General features: G+C 37.4%; 1 protein-coding gene across 1 annotated transcript in view; it reads right to left on the reverse strand.

The window, feature by feature from the left end:
- SHLD2 (shieldin complex subunit 2) overlaps nucleotides 1-21,123 on the reverse strand; it is a 29,199-nt gene extending 8,076 nt beyond the window's left edge. Inside the window, 3 exon segments of the mRNA XM_031063745.1 lie at nucleotides 1-1,971; nucleotides 3,013-3,169; nucleotides 20,840-21,123. The exon segment at nucleotides 1-1,971 is cut by the window's left edge and continues 23 nt beyond it. Of these exon segments, the coding sequence (XP_030919605.1) occupies nucleotides 1-1,018 (1,018 nt within the window). The 5' untranslated portion in view covers nucleotides 1,019-1,971; nucleotides 3,013-3,169; nucleotides 20,840-21,123.
- Between the last annotated feature and the right edge of the window lie 6 nt (nucleotides 21,124-21,129).

Raw genomic sequence — 21,129 nt, forward strand, 5'->3', positions numbered from 1 at the left:
CAGCAGGAACATTAACTTCTTGAAGCTTTTCTGCATTTTCCTGAGCATTCTCTTCCTGTTTTGTAGCTTTAATCGAAACATTTTCCCCATCATCGTCAGAACTGAAAAGTTCAAGAGAACTTGCATCCTCTTCCTCATATTCATTTTCAGTCACAGTAGTAGTACACGTTCCAACACCAGAATCACATTGGAAGTGATCATACTGTCCTGTTTCAGCTCTTTTGCCTGCTTCTATTTCTGATAGTTTTACAATACTTTGCTGTATCTCATTCTGTGCAAAAACAGCCACCCGACTCAAAGTCACTACACTACGAAACTCAGTGTCTGCTGACACTGCAAAGTTTGCACAGTCATTTGGTTCTTTTGCTTTGGACTCCTGACCTTTTTGGAAAAGCACATCCATACATTGACTCAGATGTTCATGATGCTCACTTCTGTGAGCTGCCTGAAGTCCCACAGACTGTAGATGGATGCTGACCTGCTCAGTGCTGGCAACCAAAGCAGAAATGTCAGCGCTGTTAACTTCTGAAGGACAGGCTTTTCTCTCAGGGAGCTCTGGGCAGCAGGCACCTGATGCTTTCTCTTGTCCAGCTGATTCTGCACAGCCCTGGGGCAGGTGCTGATCTGCAGCCTGATTGACATCTGCACGTGTAAATCCATCTTTGGGTTCTTGACAATCAGAGCAAGTTAAACCTGGGCTCTTTTTAGGCGTGCAGGTACAAGTTCGTGCCACAGGGGCAGGAGATGGCAAATCTTTTCCTTCTTTTGCCATGAACCTGCCCTGCTGACCTCTGTCCCCAGTGGTGGGGACACCTGTGGGTGCGGAGCTTTCTGCCTGGGGCACCGAGGGGGCAGCAGCAGCCCGGAGCCTCGCAGGAACACAGCCAGGGCTGTCACACAAACAGTGCAGCTCCCTCCATCGCTCACCAGCAGGGGCTGAGCTCTGCTCGAACCCCTCCCGCGGCCTCGGGATACTGGGTGCTCCCACAAAAATATGAACCTGAGGTCTTTTTGACATTTTTGACTGCTGTGTAAGTTTGACTTTAAATAACGTGGTTCATGCAATAAGCACAATAATAAATATCAGCAGATGCAAAAAAAAAAGAGGATTTTACTTTTTCTTTGCAATTTTAAAAACACCTACAATTCATGGGAGTATTTCATAGTTTAACTGGTAAAAACACTACTTAACTACTTCAAGCCTATAAAAATAGATGTACAAAATCTAAAAAAGGGAATTTATTTTAGAAATATTCAGCATTTATTTCTGTCAAATTTGCACAGAAAAATAAATTTATAGCAACACCTAGTTTCTGATTCTGATACACAGAAACACATTATAGGGAAGTTAAAATTAAGTTTAATTATTGACCTATTTGTCTTCATTTACTATTGCTAATCAAACAGTCAAATGTGACTTCACTATTCAGTACTTGATTTTTACTCATCTGAAATAAAGGTAAGAAATCTTCGCAGCACAGTTAGGAGATCATTTAATCTCCCAGAAAATTAGTTTCAACTAAATGATTAAAACACTAGAGATATTTAAAATTAAAGTTTGCTAGGAATGCAATATTTTACATGCTGTTTTGGCATGAAACTACTGTTTCAGGCTATATACTGATAAATAATAATTATTTAATAACCACTAAGAGGTCAGTACAGCTTGAGCAGGTAATTTAGGATTTGCTTTAATTCATTTATGTAGTATCAAACTACTCAAGAAATTACTAACTTTTCTAGCTAATTAAAAATAAGCCCACTTACACAGCACACAAAAAGAAGACCTTTTCTTTTTTTAAATTTCTGCTGTATAATTATAATTTTATATATGCAGAAACAGCTATGACTGTTCCTTAAAATGCTGATTACAGCTACTTGTTTTGGGAGGGCTACTGCTAACACAAGTTGCTTCAATAGGCAATTCTGCAGGTGTAGAGAACACCAGAAAAAATTCAAGAGCTAATCCAGCTGTAAATAGAAGGAAAAGACTGTTGAAAGAAATGCAGCATTGAAAAATAGGCAAATTTTTCATTTAGCACTAATTAAATTACCAACCATTTTCCTAACAACCCCACTAGGGGTCAATAAATCTGCACATTCACAAGGCTCATTTTAACACAAAAAAACCATAAACACTCCAAAATAGTGATCTCTGGTACATGATTGCTGTCACTGAAAAGCAATATACATCACTAAAATTAGGGCAAAATACAGAGAAGCTACAAAACCCAGTGACTAGTATTGGCCACTTTTATGCTCATAACCAAATAAATACCACTTAAAACATTGGAGTGTTCAAACCTCTGCAATTGTACATTTAAATTTAGTCCCAGAAAATGGTAACTTTTAAAAGTCAATACCCAAAGCTGTGAAAGCTTTGAGTTATATAAAGAATGGTAATATACAAATAACCAGAAGAACAGAATTTACAGTCAACACTAAAGTAGTGGATCAGGTAAGAGAAAGACTAAGCAAAGTGATAGCAATGTTGAATCCCTAAAGAAATGATGTTAGTAAGTTTTGCAGATAAAAGGCTACCAATACATAATGCAAAAAGCTCAGTAACAGGTCTGTGACAAACAGAAAATGTTACTTTCAGTTCAAATGAACTTAGTAAATGTCCAGTTATATAGTAATTTATCAGCCCCTCATTTTAAGTATCATTTTTATTTTGCTTGTTGACATGTTTAAAGGTTTATAAGTTACACAAAAATTCAAAAAGTTTTCCTTAACTTTCCAGTTCTGTAACTTCTCTAAACTTAGGATTTGCTTTGCTGATTCACATTTTGCAGTACCAGTACATTAAGGCCAGGTTGGATGGGGCCCTGAGCAACTTGGTCTAGTGAAACATGCCCATGGCACAGGGTTTGGAACTTGATGATTTTTAAGAGCCTTTCCAACCTGAGCTGTTCTATGATTCTATGATCACACCAAAGGAATTGAATCTTGATGTTGTTTAATCAATGTTTGCAATTAAAATACAGCTTATATTTTCAAAACATAAATTACCTTAGGAATGGTAAATGACCTCTGCTAACTTTCTGATTCGTGTAATAGGTCCGCTACTAAATGATCTGTTTTGGCAATTTCCAAGTGACTTTTTGAGTCAAAGATGTCAAACTCCTTCCTGTACCAGCAATCATCAGTACCTAAAATCATTTTGAGTCTGTAAATCAGAAAGAAAAAAAAAATAAAGTTTAGGTAAATTCCCTGTAGGCAAAAGTGTTTAAAGAACTGGTGCTTTGCTGCTTCAGAACAGAACTATTACCCACTTAATGAGTTTTGTTAGTAAAGTTCTACACCTTGTTATAAATAAAAGTCTGAAAGAACAAAAGGTGAGCAAAAAACCTATCAATTATTTTAGTAAAATTCTACTGCCATAAAAAAAAATCCATTTTATACTGTAGTTAAATTATCAGTGGGCAGACAGTGGCTTAACTAACTACACAAAAGATAACAAGAGCTAAAACTCAGGAAGATACAACTGAAACCTGAATGCACATATCCATTATACCTGTTAATTATTACACCGTTTCCTAATTTGTGGAAAGGTGCTCTATTCCTAGCAGCCAATGAAAGCCAAGCTTTTTATCTCTGAAATGGTCAGAGTCTGATTGACGGGTCAATGATCTATTAAAAAACAGTAACTACCATCAGCAAATTTTACATTTGCAAGGCACTGCAACTGAGGTTTAATATGCAGAAATATATTATGCTACATAGTGTATTTCCTCCAATCTAAACAGTAGGACAGGAATTCTAAATGTAAAGGTTTTTTAAACAAACTGTCATTAACAGATTGTTTATCTCTAGTGATCTGCTGCACATAGAATAAAATTAAAAATAGCTTTAAAAATCCTCTTCCCTCTAGAAATGTTCTGATGCCACATACACAACCTTAAAGTACCCCAAAAATACCCTAAAAATACTCATCAATTTTATTCCATATTTTTCTACTCATTAATAGTATTCAGTCACCATGATAATCATTAAGCATTATGTCAAGGTAATTTAAAAGGGTGACACAGCTTCAGCTTCCTATAATTCCCGAATATTCACAGTAGCCACATGCCTAATCTCTGTTCTGAGAAGTTACATCCAAATAGCCTCATCAAGTCTTTACTCAAGCCCTGTACCCTAAAAGTAAACCACACTAATTCAACCTCCAGTTAAGAGTTTCTTTATGTCTGTTACACACTACAAAGTTTCAAACTACAAATAAAATTACAGAAATAAAAGACAGTAATGCATGAGAAAACAAAGAACTATACCAATATAAGGCAAAAGTGCACTTTCCCCTCTAGGAACACTAAAGTTTTAGGAGACAAACAGTGTATTCTTTTACTCCCTGCTTTGATTTGCTGCAGCTAAATGATGAACATCCTAAATGATAAGTGGTTAATGACTTGACCCCTAAAATTTGCAAGAAAACATCATATTGTCCTTTACCGGCTGAAAAGCTGGTAATAAAGTAAGGAATAAATAAGTAAAGTAGGATATTTCTTAAATTCTAGATTTTCATTTCTATTGTGGACTTTACCCTCCCTTATTCACGTATTTCCCTTTACACTCCTCCTACATGTAGTATAAAAAATTAAAGGATTGATTCATCTACCTTCCAACAGAGGAAACTGAATTATTCATAGCCATCTTCAGAGTATTCCATTTCAGTTCAATTCAAGCTGTAGGGCTGTTTTTTCAACAACTTAATCCATGTGATTGTGGAGTAGAAAAGCTACTAAGACAGTTACCAACCAAAAGGAAACCAGAAAAACTTCTGGATGCAGAATTCTGTTTACATCACAGGAAACTCTCCTGGCACTTTGACCATGCTGCTCAAATCTCCCTCCAAAATTCAATATGATCTTTTTAAAAAGCCAGGTAGTGCAGCTGTACAGCAACTTTGAAAGAAGAAACAACAAGCAGGGTAGTAACATACATACACTTAGAACTAGTAACATTTCATATATTTAGAAACTGAAACAACTCTGGAATAGTGAGGAATGTATTACACGTTTGCTTGCAACTTGAGCAAGAAAAAAGAAGGGAGATCTTCCTGCCAACCACTCCTGCTGGCACTGCAAGTGAATCAATATACCAGCAACAGCACCTATCTGCTAAATCAATAATCTTGGTCCAAATAAATACATAATGAGAGGAACACAATGGCAAATAAAAACTGACAGGAGAACTCAAGCTAAGCACCTTGTAGCTGAAGCAAACTCACTCTGCATAAGAGCAAGGGATGTATCATGTGGGTTCCAAAGAAGATGCTCTGTGTAAGTGAATAGCAGCTCAAGGAGATTTATTTACGTGGGCTGCAGTAGCCCAGGCTGGTGGCACCTAACAAGAACTCAAGGGAACACAGATGTGGCAGAACACACACATACACATGCTCAACTGGGGAAATGAACAGAATAGGTCTTATTTCTGTCATCCATTGTTTGGTGATTGTTACAAGCACCAAATACCTTTTGTCTGAATTTCCGTACCAGATTTCAGGCAAAGACTGTAGTCCTGTCCATAACTGACCTGCCTAACCAATGCAATTTTATACCTGGGTGATCATTTGGCTCACACAGTAACACTGTGCTAGCACATGGAATACTGTGCACAGAGGCTGCTTCAACCAGACCTGGTAGTATGGCAAGAACCCTGCTAGCTGATATCAAAATTGATGAAAATCACAAACCTTCATTTGCATACAGCAGTATCTGTAATTAATATAAAGTTACTTCTAAATGAGGTACTTAGGTTATTATTGACCATAAAATAATTTCTATTAGTACTTACTGTTGAAATCAAATAGCAGCACTCAGTATTTAGTTCTTCTCACTGGCTATTACCAGAGGACCACAATACCATTTGGACTCAAGATAGGTACAGCTGGTTTACAAGTACATAAAACCTGTATTCAGCAATACCTAGCCATAAAACACCAGGTATCCTTTTTTTTTTCCTTATTTGGAGCACTTTAAGTAACAAGATGATTTTTAGAATAGAGAACATTTATGGTATAGGTAACACAATAGAAACCTTCCTAAATACTCCTGCAGCAGCAGGGAAATCATTTAAACCAGAAATCAGTGTTCCAAGCAGTTCCATAGCCTGACACTGCAAAAAATGTTAAATCAAAATACTGAAGAAGAGGCAAGTTGTTATTCATAATTATTACTGAACTATTATTATACAAAAAGAAGTCAAGCAATCAAATGGCATTGCTATTGCTAATATTTAATGTGTACCTACTTGCCAGCAGGATCAGGGCCTGTGGTTTCTAAAGTTGTGCTCTAGAAGGAAAATATTTCCCTGGATCTGAAACGAAGATATTTCTTCTGTAAATACAATCTTGGATCATATAAAAAAGGCATCTTCTGAGCAGTTGCATCAGCCATTTTATTTTACCATTATTATTTTTTGGGACCAAATGATGCAAAAATCTGAACACTAATTATACACTTCCAATTCAGCCACTGAGATAGTCTTCATTGTGTTTGAAAACTGGAGTAAAGGTGGTAGGCTTTTGTGATTAAATTGATAATTCCTGCTTCATAGCCTTGGTGCCTTTCGAGACGGCCCCTTAAGTAAATTCTATTTATTGATTTTTGTTTAGCAATACACAAAAATATATAATTAAGGAGATATGAGCATCCAGTGGCTGCTACAAACAAAAGAAGTCAAAGGTTCTAGAGAACACTGACCTTTTGAGTAGAAAAGAAAGATAAAGGTAAAAGGTCAAAGATACACAAACATGCCATGCACGTTTAGTTGAAGAACACTCATCCCCCAAACCCTTATTTCTGAGACCTCTTTAAACAACTAACTGCTATACCTGCTGTCAAGAAAGATACTGTTCCGTGTATTTCAGCATATTAAAATACCTCTCAATATTAGAATGGCATCATTGTGGCTTTTTTTAGAAAAACTATTTAGCTTGCAGAAAATTTTCCACAGGTATCATTACCAATGAAAATCTATGTTGGGACTGAAACCTGACAAACAGAGGTGGATAAAGCAATACAGGACCTAAGATGAAAGCAAGGTAACTGGTCAAAGAAACATCATAACAGCCTGATGTCCATCAGATTAACTGCTGGTAGATTTCACTTATTAGGATCAGAAGATAAATATATACATAAGAAATATTTAAAATACAAAGCCACCAATATTATTTTCCCATCTCTACAAAAGCCTTATTCAAAAAACATGAAGTTTATAATGAAGACCTGGATGCTGACTGCACATTCATAGTAAAAAATGGGATACTGTCACTGTTTTGGGCAACAGCCATAGGTAAGACCGTCCTTTTGCTTTTGAACTGTGGGAGAAAAGGTGTAATTCTTAAATTTACCATGTAAAATAATCTATTTTATTTCCATGTAAGTAATCTACTAGTGCCAGGAAAATGTCTTCCACTCCCCACCACAAGTGGTTAAGTTAGCAATAGACCTGAACAGAAGCTGCACTTCCTCTTGCCTTTAAGACAAGTGGGATACTTCTCATTTGTCAGCATCACAAAACAATTCAAGTTCACTGTCTGTCAACTGAAAAAATCACTCACTCCAAGAAGTCACATCAGAGCACACAAGACATCACTACATGAAGTCATTTTCCAGGGCTGCTCAAAACTACAGGTGCCACACGAGCCCAGAAGACACCCTTACACCAACAGCTCAATCATGACTTCATTTATTCATCACCGTCTAGAGAGGATCCCTCCAGAAGAGCAAACATTTAACCTTACTGCAAACATAAATGGCAGCAAGTACTTTTTGTCAGGACTGAACCTATGGCACCAGAGCTATCCAATTCCCTCCCCATGCCAAGCCACACTGTGCATATTCTATCTGTGCCTCTAGTGTGCAGCTACATCCTCTATGTGGCATCATTAGTGTAATTCTGTGAGGTTCAAAGGAGCTGGCAATCCAGTCCAATCAACAGCTGATCTCCTCATTACTTCCATATCTCAGGAAGATGAAAGCTGGCTTTACACATTTCTACAGATCCAGTGTCTCAACAGAAAAGGTCAAATGCATGTTTTTGATGTGAGCATTGTAATTTAAACAAAACTCTTGAGAGATGTTAACTACATGGTAGCATAACAGCAATGACTTTTATATCCAAATCTAGAATTTCAGTTCTTGTAAAGGCAAAAGATTATGTTAATATTTGCCTTTTGCACACACCCCAAGAACACACTTCAGCTGTAAGTAAAAAGGATTTGATCTTCTATCTATAAGTCAAGAGGTTTAAGATTTTTTAAGAGATAAAGCTCCCTTAAGGAAACATAACCTTCAGACTTGGGCCAAACTGTCTCTGTACACTGGTGAAGAGCATTACAAAGATCACTGATGGTTCACTGCCCACACTTGCTCTTTGTTGTGGCCACAGAAGGAACACACCTACCAACTTCTTTGCAGAACTGCATGAAAGTCAAACACACTTTCATGGCTATTCCAGTAAGTGTAAAGTTTTTAATTTACTAGGGCACTGCAGGAAAACAAGACAAAAAATTCATATTATTTCAAGTGAGTGAGAACTACAGTGAATCATCTGGAAACATAAACAAAGTTTTCAAGTCTTCTGGCATTTATTTAGGAAAAAAATGAAGATATGATAAAGAAAATTAGCATTAGCTTTTTAATATATAAGCCTTTACATTTCAATGGTTTAGATGGATGTTAGTTTAGCAAACTGGTTAAGCTTTAACAGGGAACAGGTGACACTGAGTAACTATCAACATAGCTGACTGAGCCAAAGGTGCCTTTTAGATGCAAATTTCCTTATTTCAAGAGGTAGCTTTTCTCTCAGACTTTAGGACAGCAATGTGCTTTGACTATTTATGAAAAGTAATTTGACTTTTGATTATACTTCAAAAAATTGTAGATCACAATTTCTATCCTACTGTGCTCCAAAAACTTAAAGGAAATCATCACAATTCAACAAAACGTGAATGAAGTGCACTAATTAAATGCCAGAAACACTGATGTGGCCTGTACCCTTTTCCATGGTAATTCAGTTGTCTGAAAACACCTCAAGAAAAATCAAAAAACTTGAGGTATGATGTAACAGATCATCCTGGGTCTCCCTCTACCGTTCCAAGTTACAGTGTGTAGCAGCAGGGCACAGCTGCGTAACCACTGGTAAAAACCTTCTTGTACCTTTGCTCTCAGTCAAAGCACATAATTTTCTTCACTGTTATTGTTTGAGGCAATACTTCAATTATTATCTGTACTGTGCTACTATTGCTGTGTACCTTCACTCAGCTGCCTTTGATTCAGTAACTTTTATAAATGTTTTTATTACTTGCAGTACTACATAGCTGTGCTCCTGAAGTATGAAGAGCTAAGGATGGAAACTAAAGAGATTTATCTATTTATTAATTTGTCTTCATGCAGAAGCTGCTCCAATCTGAAGCAAAAGTATAAATTGCTTCTTTCTGCAATATAATGCAAAGAGAGTAGAGATTATAAAGAAATGGTCACCTCATAGTTTAACACCTTCTGTATTGGAACTGCAATCCTGTTGGCAAATGCAATTCTTTTTCTGTCTGCCCGGTGTTGCAAGTTCTATACTTGATTTTCACTAGAATAGAAACAATAGGACCGATGTACACAAGGCCAACATTAGCTACTAGTATATTAGCATATTCTTTATCCAGAAAACCAGGTTAGCTGCTATACAAAGCTAAAATCAAAATAGTCTTCAAAACATTTTTTGTGAAACACTCGCAGGAAGTTTTCACACAGAACAGAAGCGACAGTGCCAATGTTAGAAATCTATCTTTTTAACAGGAGCTCTATTTAATGCCCCAACACACAAATGAGTTTGGTACTAAGGTGGCTCTGAAGAATGTTTAGTAACCCACCCTTACTCCATATCAAGTGACATCATCTACAGAAAGACAGCTACTGCTCTGTGTGACTCATGGTGGTTTAGTGCCACACACATGCACCTGAATTGTACATTCTGTAAAAACATGAAAGAGGAAAATTAGAGGTGAAGAAACACAAGGAATTTGAAATCGATTCCATATCAAAGTACTCTTTGTATCCAGCTAATAATATGAGTAACTCCAGGTTTAACTTGCTTGTGTTAGGAAGCACACGGAATATCAATGAACAGCTTTGGTAGAATTGAGCATATGACAGGAAATCAGTAAATACATACTGGTTTCCCTTCCAATAAATTTCACATTAAAATCTGTTTATGTGAGCTTACTTTAAAAGACTTTAAAATTAGCAGTTAAAGCAGAAAACCCAAAAAGCTATTACACTAAACATGTGATCCATTATCTTTCTCTAGAGATTAGTAATCTTTACAACAGACCAGAGATACAGGAATTCAGAAAGCAGTACAGTTTGTTCTAACTTGGCTAATGCTCTGAATTACCTGACATTGCATTCCAAGAACTACAACTATGTTAACATTACATTTTATATTAAAACTATCTCTCAGGTCAAACTAACATATCATCTAAATGAGTGCCAGTTTAGGAGCCACGTGCTTATAAAAAACATTAAATGAGGTATGGTAACAGTTCATGCAAGCCATTATGAAAGACTGGAGCAGAAGAAAAATTTGAGAAAAATAAAAGACATAAAACAAAACCACTAAGACATCGTATTTGTCAGCACAAATCTAAAAAGCAGCAAATGGAGATTTAGTTTATATGATGGAAACCAGATTAAAAAATAATTGAAGGCATCTTTTGAAAAATAAAGATAGCATTCATTCAGTAAATACAAGGTATTCAGACAAGTGAGAATCAAAATATTAACATACTTCTCTCAACAGGAACTTTATGACATTACAATGTATAAACAATATATTATGAACTTCAGCTGCCAACAGAAAAACCATGCACAAAACAGTCTGATCACAGTGAGAAAAAAATTAGTAAGTGATGGGTATGGATGGAAGGTTTCACAAAATGGGCAAGTGCAACAACTTGATTTGATGAAGCTGAAAAGAAAAACATCCAAAACAATGTCCACTTCAATTGCATTCCTCATTAAAAAAGGCAAATATAGAAGAGGGAAGAGGTAACATAATAAGAATTAAGAACTGTGCAATGATAGTGTGTAGTTTGTAATTCCTTCATACATTATGATGTTACTTGTCACTTCTTCCTCTGTATGACAAACAAGTAAGTTTTACTTTACCAGCTCTGAAGGAAGTAAAGATTCCAATCCCAAATGGGAAGCAGCTCTCAAGTCCCTTTACCTGTGCTTATCCCTTTAACTGGGGAAACACAGTGTTTAAAAAACAAGCACTCACATTTTCTATCCAGGGAAGTTTAAAGGATAAAGTTCTGATCCTGGAAGCTATTCTGTGCAGTTCCCTTCTCCAGGCAGCTCTGAAGTGACAAACTGTTTAATGGGCATCTCAGCTTTCCTTGGAGCATGCAAACATGGAGAAGGAAGCTGTCCATCAGCAGCATTATCCACTGCTTAGCATTGCAAAGCCACTGACATTGTACTGCTGGATAGAACAGTGGTGTCATGCAAAGCTTTTCCTCTCCAAACAGAGCCCAGCTTCTTAAGACTCTAAATATAGAAAAAATGAAAGCCCCTTAAAGTCTTGACTCACATTCACCTTTCAGGAATGAAAATTTCACTCATGCAGCCAACATCAGTATTTTAGAAAGATGTGGGGAAACTTTACCCTAATAGGTCAAACTTTACTCTCTCAAATTCTCAATAGCTCATCTTCTATAAATCAAAAGACACTTTAGCAGGGACTGAAGCTGTTCCAATGTAGAAGTTATCTAGGCTTTTCCACATTACATTGGCTTTCCAGCTCCATGACAGAAATTGGCCACCACACTTCACATTAATAAGAGTACTCATGATACTTCAAGAGTAGTTCTAGTCCATTATTTTAAAAATTAAGTAATGACTTCTCAGCTCAGGAACTAGATGTCAAGAGCAGAGCTACTGGCAGAAAGCTTGCCACTGCTCTTTGGGATTAGTACTGCTTTCCAAGCATTGATGCAATGAAGGGTTTGAGCTTATTGTAAGAATGAAAGTCTCACACCTGAGAAATCAGAGCTCTGCCTCCTGGGGCTCCTCTACTGGACATAGGAAGGCCAGGGACAGCCAACTGCAAAGTCTGTATTCCCCAGAGGTCCTTCAGAATTAGCAATCCATGCAGTTACAGAGCTAATAAAGTCACCTTCCTCCATCTTATCTCAATTTTATGCTCTTTTACAATCTAGGGTGGGAAAACAGAAAACAAAAACAAGTCTAAGTTCAAGAAACTACACTGCTTTAAACAAGCTGATCTGACATTCTCAGCAAAAACAGCACAATCATATCTATGCTGGCATATTCCCAAAGAACTCACACCAATCCCAGTATTTATCTTCTTTGCTTGTTGAGTAATTCCACCTCACTTAGCATTTCAGAAATTCTTCTAAGCAAATATAACCACAGGTCAAATTATATCACCTCCTCTTCACCTGCCATCATGCAATTTGCTGGATGAAGATTTGCTGAAAGACTGACTTCTTTTCTGACATATTAAGCATACAGTATGAAAACAATTGATATTGTCTGCTGGCAAAACATAATATAATGTATTTGACAACCATTCCTTTTCTCCAAATTGACCTATTCAAGTAGCTTATGGTTGAAGCCATGGATAGTACTTGTTATTCCAACAGAACTCCTGCTCATTCGTCTATTACTAATTTCTCTGGATTCTCTTCATTCAACAGAACCTGCAAAAGCTTACATAATTTCTATTTTTCATCATCTTTAACATAAAATTAATGAACTGCAGTTCCATCAGACCTCACTATTTCTGTTCCTAGGAATGAGTAAATTGAATATGCTCTAAAAATGATAAATATTCAAGACAAGAAGTATTTTAACTGATCACTTTGGAAAATAATCAAAGACTTTCCTATATTTCTCAAAGAAAATCAAGTCTGATAGGACAGAAACTGTATGAGTTTATTAGAAAAGCAAATTCCAGGAGTTTCTCCTTAAGAACACATTCTGCCCATACTCCTTAACTTCTGGTCTATAGCAATTCAGATATGAGGACCTTACAAGTTTGTACAACCAGCTCAGTTCCAAGCAACACTTAAGGTTAATATGTCCTCCCCATATTTTTAAGGCAATGGCAATAGATTATCATCTGGGTTTTTTTAATGGGAACTGAGGCAATGAAAGGTTTTAGTAACTTTTGCTTGCACAGTACATGGAACCACATGTAGAACTCAGTGAGTGAATCTTACATACTCATACCTTAAACATTGCATTGCCATTCCCCAGTGCATAATCCTTCATCTTTTTGGTAAGATACAAAAGTACCCTTTTCACCTCAGTTTTTCACCCTACCTCTTGAGACTTTAAAAGCCATCATCCCTGGTTATATGATTTCTATATCTGCAATTTTCTCTTCCTGCAATATGAGATTTATTGTCCTCCTCTGCTTTTATTCCTTACTTGAGATCTCAGGTGCTGGTTTACAGGCACAAAATAATCAAATGATTCAAAGTCAGGATAAACACAGGGCATCTAACTATTTTTTTGTTTAGTTCCTTAAGCTCATACACTATTTGAAGGAAGTTCTCTCTTACCTTATATTGTTCAGAACTGACCCACACAATCACACCTTAGCTTTCAAAATGTTAAGAATTACTTTAAGTCCTGAGGCAGTGCCCTATATTCTATATTCTAGTGTGACTTTAGGACTCACTCTGGGAGAAAAAAGATGAGTGTTTTGCCACATAACAGACTTTTTTTTCTTATAGTTAACAGGCCCATTAACTTTTTAAACTTACATAACCTTCACTGAATTAGCCATCTAATAAATAAGAATAAATTGCACCGAAAACTGAGTAACATTAATGGACTTGCACTACGAGCATGAGTTCAGCGTGGGTGAGGGGTAAAGTATTTAGGGAGAAGAGAACAGTAAAGGAGAGTGGCTTCTAACTCCATCCTTCAACTACTCATCTATTACTTTGAGGTTTTTGGTCACATATGGAAGAAGCTCAATTTCTGCTTAGGCAGCCCAATGTTACATTGATGTAAATGCCACAATGATAATGCAGCCTTAAAACCTGAGGTGAACATCTTAGCACCCTCTGTTCAAGAAAGCTGACCTCTAATGATAGCTGAACAATCTAAAAGCATACGCTATTTAGATTGCCATTCAGTGTTCCTTCACTAAAGAAAAACAGCAGGCTTACGTGAAAACTGATGAGACAAAAGAAACCAGGATAAGCTTTTATGACTTCCAGGGTGATTTTAACTCATTTAGTCAGAAGACCACAATATTGCAGTCCTTCTGAAACCAGAAAATCTCTTACTAATGATATGCAGGGACCCTACCTTTCCAGTACTTCAAAATAAGCTTAATTTCAACCTACTGGCTTTCAAAGGAAAAAACCAGAAGAGATGAAGTAGAACAGGTAAGTTAGACATTATCTTGCCAACACTGACAAGATTAGACAATAAATAATAATCACAAAAAACTCCATACAGTGTTTTCAAAAATTTTCAAGTGTGCTCAAGGAGGGACAATTTAATTAAAACAGAAATATTTCCTTTTCTGACCTATCTTCTCATTCTGAAATTCCTCTGGGATGAGCTATCCAATAGTGATTTTGTGCTGGATCTCTACATGCAGTGGGCACCACGAAGAATCCTGAGGTCTGTGAAAGATGAGCAAAAGCTATCACATGTACACTTTTACATCTAGCATAACCAGCTATTTTTTTCCCCTCAAGAAATCCATGATGTGTTGAACAATACCAGCCAATGTACTCCTGGAGTTTGCTGATAACACCAATTTCCATTATACCAACAAACTTGAATGGTAATTCTTAATGCTTTGTATCTGGCTTCACTCACCAACATATTTCACAGAAGATTTAAGCCTTCAAACATATTTTAACAATCTTGATTTCCATACCCACTCTTCCAAAGTCAAAGAGGCTAAAGCTGATTTTGCTAATAGAATTGCAAACAAAAGCACTACAGGAGACTAGCATTCTCTAGTTCATAAGAGCTTTAATGTTTGTTATTTAAACAATACACATTACGTTTATGTCAACAACTTCTGACTATCAATTGAGTATTAAACCAAGAAAAAACTGGTTTGCAGCCTCTGATGCTTTGATTCCAGGCTGGAAAGATTTTGGGTATAATTTTCAGCCAGACAGCCAAGGACACGGAGAGTTGCAAAAAAGATCCATTTCAATTGTAAATGTTGCTTTCAAACAATTCTTATTTCACTCCTGGTAAACCACTTTCTACTGATATTTGCTATGTTAACTGAAGTAGACAGGAATTTTCTAAAAAACACAATTTCCAGGAAATAAACTGACTAAAGTACTTTATTTTCCCCCTAACCTTATTTAAGAGAACAAAGCTGGCATGCTCACAATGCATCCGTGGAAGATTGATGCCTGTATATCTACCAGCTTTCCCATTACTAGCTTTTTCATCAGCTAATTTCAAATACACTTAACAGCGAGATGAGAATCACAAATATTTCAGCAGAAATATTAACTCTACCACGCCCTCTTCTGTCTTTTAAACTAGAAATGAGGGAATAGCAACCAAAAGCTACAGATTATGCCACAATGACACAAACCAGCTGCTTACACAGATTCTCACTGATACAGGAATCAAGAAAGGAGAAGCCTTCACACTGACCCACAAAAGCCTCTATGATGAATGTCCATGTTGATGGGAAGGTCAATGAAATCAGATTAATTTGTTACTGACTTCAGCAAGCCTTGGGTCAGACCTGCTGCCTCCAGAGAGAGTTACTTTTTGTCCTACTCATCTGAAAACAAGAAGTGGTGTTACAGGGATAAGAGTCACTACAAAGCATATTTAATGTTTATCAGTTAAATTATCTGGCAACACTCATTATCAATATATTGACAGTAACAGTGCCAAAACATGGCACTGACAATTTCTCTGTATCTACAGACCGCCTAACCAAGAGATGAGGACATCAGCTCCTGTATACATGAAGAGCTTTTTATATCTGCCCAGTCACAGAGCTGAAGCAACCAGTTGGCAACATCAGTCATCCTGCACAGCAACTATATAAACAGATGGAGACAGAAAGCCTTTAAAGCTAACAAACATAAGCACTACCACTTTTTGTGGCAATTAAAAATATTTACTCATGAAGTACTTATCATAATTTATTCAATATTTTGATTTCTGCAGCAGAATTATTAAGAAGTTAGAAGCTCAGAAAACTGCTCTGTACCACTTACTGAGGATTTTCCCAAGTACGTTTTACTTACAAGTTAGGAAACCATGTCAAACTCACACCCTAAATAATGGGCTAATAGATCTATTACCAGAACTTCTGGAAATGTAAAGAAAAACAAAATCTTATGTTTGGTTAAATAATAAATTTAAATATTATTTTGCTCAGGTACAGATTGGTTTTGTAGCAATGCCTCAAGTAAAAAAACAAGAATTAGTCTAGCCGAGTCCCTACTAGGCTAAACCTAGAACTTCCTAATTTACTTGCACAATTTTGAGTTTCACTGCCTACTCTGACAGTGCTATAGACATGCAAAAAACATTACTATTTACAGGTTAAGAAAATGACAGCAGCTTATTACTTTAACTTAGCAGTCAGGAAAAACTTCAACTGAATGCAAAGTAATACATAAAATTATTAAATAATCAGACCACAGTACCTAAGCATCTCATTAATAAGACAAAGCATTGAAAGATTTAAAGCCCTTATCTCAAATGGAAATAATCTAAATACCTCTTTCCAATTTTGCAACATTGCAGAAAGCACATTTCAAATTTGCAACATGTGCAAATTCACTTCTGCATCCTGCCTGGAAAACCACCAAATTCAGGCTCTTTTTTCTCAAGGCAAAAGGAGTAAATGAAGAAAACCTACAAGTCTGCTCACCAGATCTGCTATGGCTCAACACAGCTGAAGCTATTTATAGAGGAAAGGCTCTAAACCAATAAATCTCAGGACGGGTACCTTATGCTATCAGTAAAAAGGCTTTTAATAAGCTTTGGGCTCTGATTGGTTGTAAACAGATGACTGAAATGAAGATTTCTAGTCAAGTGTTCATTTGGTAAAAGTGCTCATATAGACAGTCCCAAATTAATGGAATCTTCTGGGATTCACCTAATTCATGTGCTGCCTGTGGCAGCATCTTACAGGGACAGCCCTCCAGCAACAGTGAAGCCAGAAAACTGCTCCACACATCTCAGTTCGTTCCTGTCACATCCCACACTGGCTAGGCATAAAAAGGGAAGAATAGAATCAAGAAATATGGCACTTAGAGTACAACAATTAATTCACAAATTTGGAATTAAAATTAAGATCAGATTACATTAACTATTCCTTCGACCCTTTAATCTGTAGTATATTTGTTTCATTTAAAAATACATCTTTGAAAGCACAAATGCTGTACCAGCATTACCTCCCATTACTCTGAAGACTGAATGCTGGTACATTCTCCTGCAGATAAAGAAATTGCCATCTCTATTTTCACAGCCTATGCCAAAACCAGTTAGACATGAAGTTTTTACTTTAAAGCATCGTGAAGGTGGAAAATAAAACCCATGAACTTGAGAACATCTCAAGTTAAAGATCTGGAAAATAATTTGATTTCTATTTGGTACTATTTTAGTACATTTTCCCACAATATGCAGGCAGGTCCCATGCAGAAAGATTTCTGTGAAGTCCTACACATTTGCTGTTCATCTTCATTGTCTCCATTTAACACAAACACACAGGATTTTAGCCAAGAGGTGTGTGAACAGTACCACACGTACCATTCCTGTCAGATTCATATCCTCCCATTCACCCAGCAACTATTATGCAACCGTCCAGAGACCTGTTGACTCTGCAGAGGCTGAACAGTTTCTGCAGCAGTCTGGGGTAAGAAAATAACCCCAGCTCTCACCTATTTATTTACACTACCAAGGTCTACATAAAGCAGCACAGCATAACATATAAGCCCAAGAAAAAAAAGAAAAATGGGCTTTTATTTTTGCAGTTTCTGGTGCAATGAGGAAGGGAAACATAAATGCTCATATAGGCAATTCAAAGGCAAGCAACTTGCTTCAATTTTTACTTGGAATTTATCTCAATCAATTATTTAAGCAAAGGGACTTTGCTTACACTGTCAAGTGCAATAATGTGGTATGGCTCACAACTTAAAATGAAATTTTCTGAAACAACTGTAATTCCATCTGCAGTTTATTTCAAAAGCAATTTGTCTTCCCAGAAGACAGTTTACCTCAGAAAGGAATCGGTCCTCTGTACAGATCAACTCTCCTCCTGAGTGTGCTGGCTAACAGAGGCTCAAACTCTGCACTGGAGGCAACTCCTGGGTTACCCTGGATGTGAAGGGCTCAGGCAGACAAGGGCAGAGTTATCCAGAGCCCTGGGAGGATCCCTGATTTGCAGTTTCTCCGCTCCTTCTCATCTGCTCTGCTCAGCTGGCAAGAAGACTGGGACGTCAGCTGGGAATAGCTATTCCAGTTTCTGAGGGAATTCAGCACCAGTACACCCTGGCAATGTTTTAGCCCAAATAGCTAAATAGTACTTCAAAAAATAAATTTGTTAAAGCAGGAAGTATTTGATTCTTGTCTTAGATCCCTTTTCTCAAGAAAATTTTAAAATCTGACACAGAAAATTACTCCACCTGCTATGAAATTGCTAATACACGCCTTAAAACAGTAGATTGCTTTAGGAAGCCACAACACAGTGTTCAGTATTGTTCTTATCTATAATGAAAATAATCTGTTAAAATTATATATAAGATATTTTAAAAACAGCTTATAAGAAATATAATCAAGTTGTTTGTCTCCCTGAGCTATACTTCACAGATTTTAAATAGAAACTGATACCTGTCATGTACACACAGTTGAAAATGACCTTGCTGCAAAGTCCATAAATAATACAGACAGTTCCTACCACACAGGTATTGAGTTTTCTCTACTTTCTCTCTCTCTTCAGATGTAGTCCTAAGACCAAAACTTCATATGAAATTAATGAAGTTAGAGAAAACTCCTGATTGTGAGGACAAAAATCTTTTAATCTTTATCTTTTCAAGTCCACCCCAGCGATTTTGTTTTTACTGAGGCTACTCAAATGTGAATCTTCTGATGGCACTCCACATGGTATATAAGAGTACAGAAGACACAGTTCCTCTTTTGTTATTGCAATTACCACTTTCATGCCTGCTAGAACTCATTCTGAAGCATGCCATTTTTCATTTCCTCTGGCAAACTGATTTGATTCAACCGCTCAGTGCCTCGCACACAAGAATTCTGGAATGGGGGACACAGACAGTGTTCTAGCTCCTGCCTCCAGAATGGACTTGAATCAAACAGAAATTTGGTATAGACCTGCTGAGTTTGGTAAACTGCCTGTAAACTGCACACATTACTTCAGTTAAAAAAAATGTGCCAAATAAAACTCCCCAGTTATCTTATCTCTTACAATGTTTAAAGACTAAGAAATTGAACATGCTGATTTAGTTATTCTCAGCATCCAACACACAGCTTGTTAAATATTTTGCTGAGTTCCAGTCTTCTTTAGAAAGGAGGGTAGGTATGGTACAGGCATTGCTTCAACTACAGCTGTGTGACTGAGCCTCTGGAGAGATCCACGTGGCTCCCACATGGTCATGTCCCGTGCTCAGCCTCAAATGCATCCACAAAGGTGTGCTGCAAACAGGCTGGTACTGCAAGCAGCTGATAGTTGAGTGAAGCAGAGAGAACACAGCTGAAAGCAGGACAGGAGCTAAGCACATTAACCTTAACATCTACTTCTACATGCTTGAGCAAACCGGCTAATCACATTCTCCATTTAACCTCTGTGTTCCTACAATGATATTCCAACCTACAGAATAAGGTGGAAATAATTACCTGATAAGGACTAATTGCCACAATACCTCCCATCACCTTCCTTCCTATGCATTTACAAAATTTAAGAACTTGCACAGAAATGAGCTCTAGCTAATGAGAACATGCAGATGACTGAAATCAAGTAGAAGCTCAAAGCTGATACAACCACTGAGAACACTGCAGTTCTGTGAACTAAAAATTACCACCAAAATAGAAGTTTTCCATAAGCCACCTGTACTATGGACAGAAAACCAAATCAGTAAGCTTGTTTCTGAAGCCCTATGTGAACATCCAAAGAACAAACCGGCCAAAGAATCAGCTCCTTTGTTGATTTTTTCCCCACATCACTATCAAGGATCTTTGTTCTCTAGACTACAATTATAAACCATCTTCATTACAGATAAAAACCAGCCTTATTAGTGGTCCTTAAGAGAACTTCTTCAGATTCTCAGGACAGAGAGCAACACTAAATCAAGATAAAAATAGAGCACCAATTGCCTGAAGAATTTATGTGAGTTAAAGAATCTGTGACTAATCTCCCTGCTGACAAATACACACAAAAGTTAAATTACTTTCCCACAAGCCTTGTAGCACAGCCCATAGTGGTTAGAGAGATTCCCACAATGATAAAGCAACTTCCTGGTTATTCCAGGCTTAGGGGCATTGGTCTCCCACAAGCCTAAAAAGAAAAAAAAATACCCACTGTATTTTCCAATTAGCAGCCCAAACCGACGGAAAATGAACAAGCCACTTAAGTCTTCTAAAACAAATTCAGTGCAATAGTACAGCATACTGTCTCGCATGCTCTGAGAGCAGACCTTACACAGTTTAAAGCAATATTCTTAAGAGATGCTGCCTGAGTTACATTTAAAAAATGGACTTGAATGGACCAAGAGCCAGCAAAACGAAAACCAGTCGAGCAGACAAAGTAGATAAGTCTCAAGGTCTTTTCCAACCTCAGTGATCTAACGGTTCTGTGAAAGCAGCCACGTTAACACCCTTACTCGAAGCACCTGTCCCCTCACGGCAGGGCAGTCACTTAAACACCCGTGGAAAAGCGGGGTTCTCCCACAGGCGCCTTTCCCCGGGAGCGCTGAGCGCTGCGTATGAGCACGCCCTCACTCGCACTAAGAGAGGCCCCGTTTTTCACGCAGCTGAGGGCGGCACGTGAAGGCAGCCCGGCCCGGGCCCTCCGCAGCGCAGCCAGCCGGCGCAGGGCCCCGCTCCCCGCGGGGTGGGGCGCGGG

Source organism: Geospiza fortis, unplaced genomic scaffold (genome assembly GCF_000277835.1).
Source record: "Geospiza fortis unplaced genomic scaffold, GeoFor_1.0 scaffold130, whole genome shotgun sequence".
Lineage (NCBI taxonomy): Eukaryota > Metazoa > Chordata > Aves > Passeriformes > Thraupidae > Geospiza > Geospiza fortis.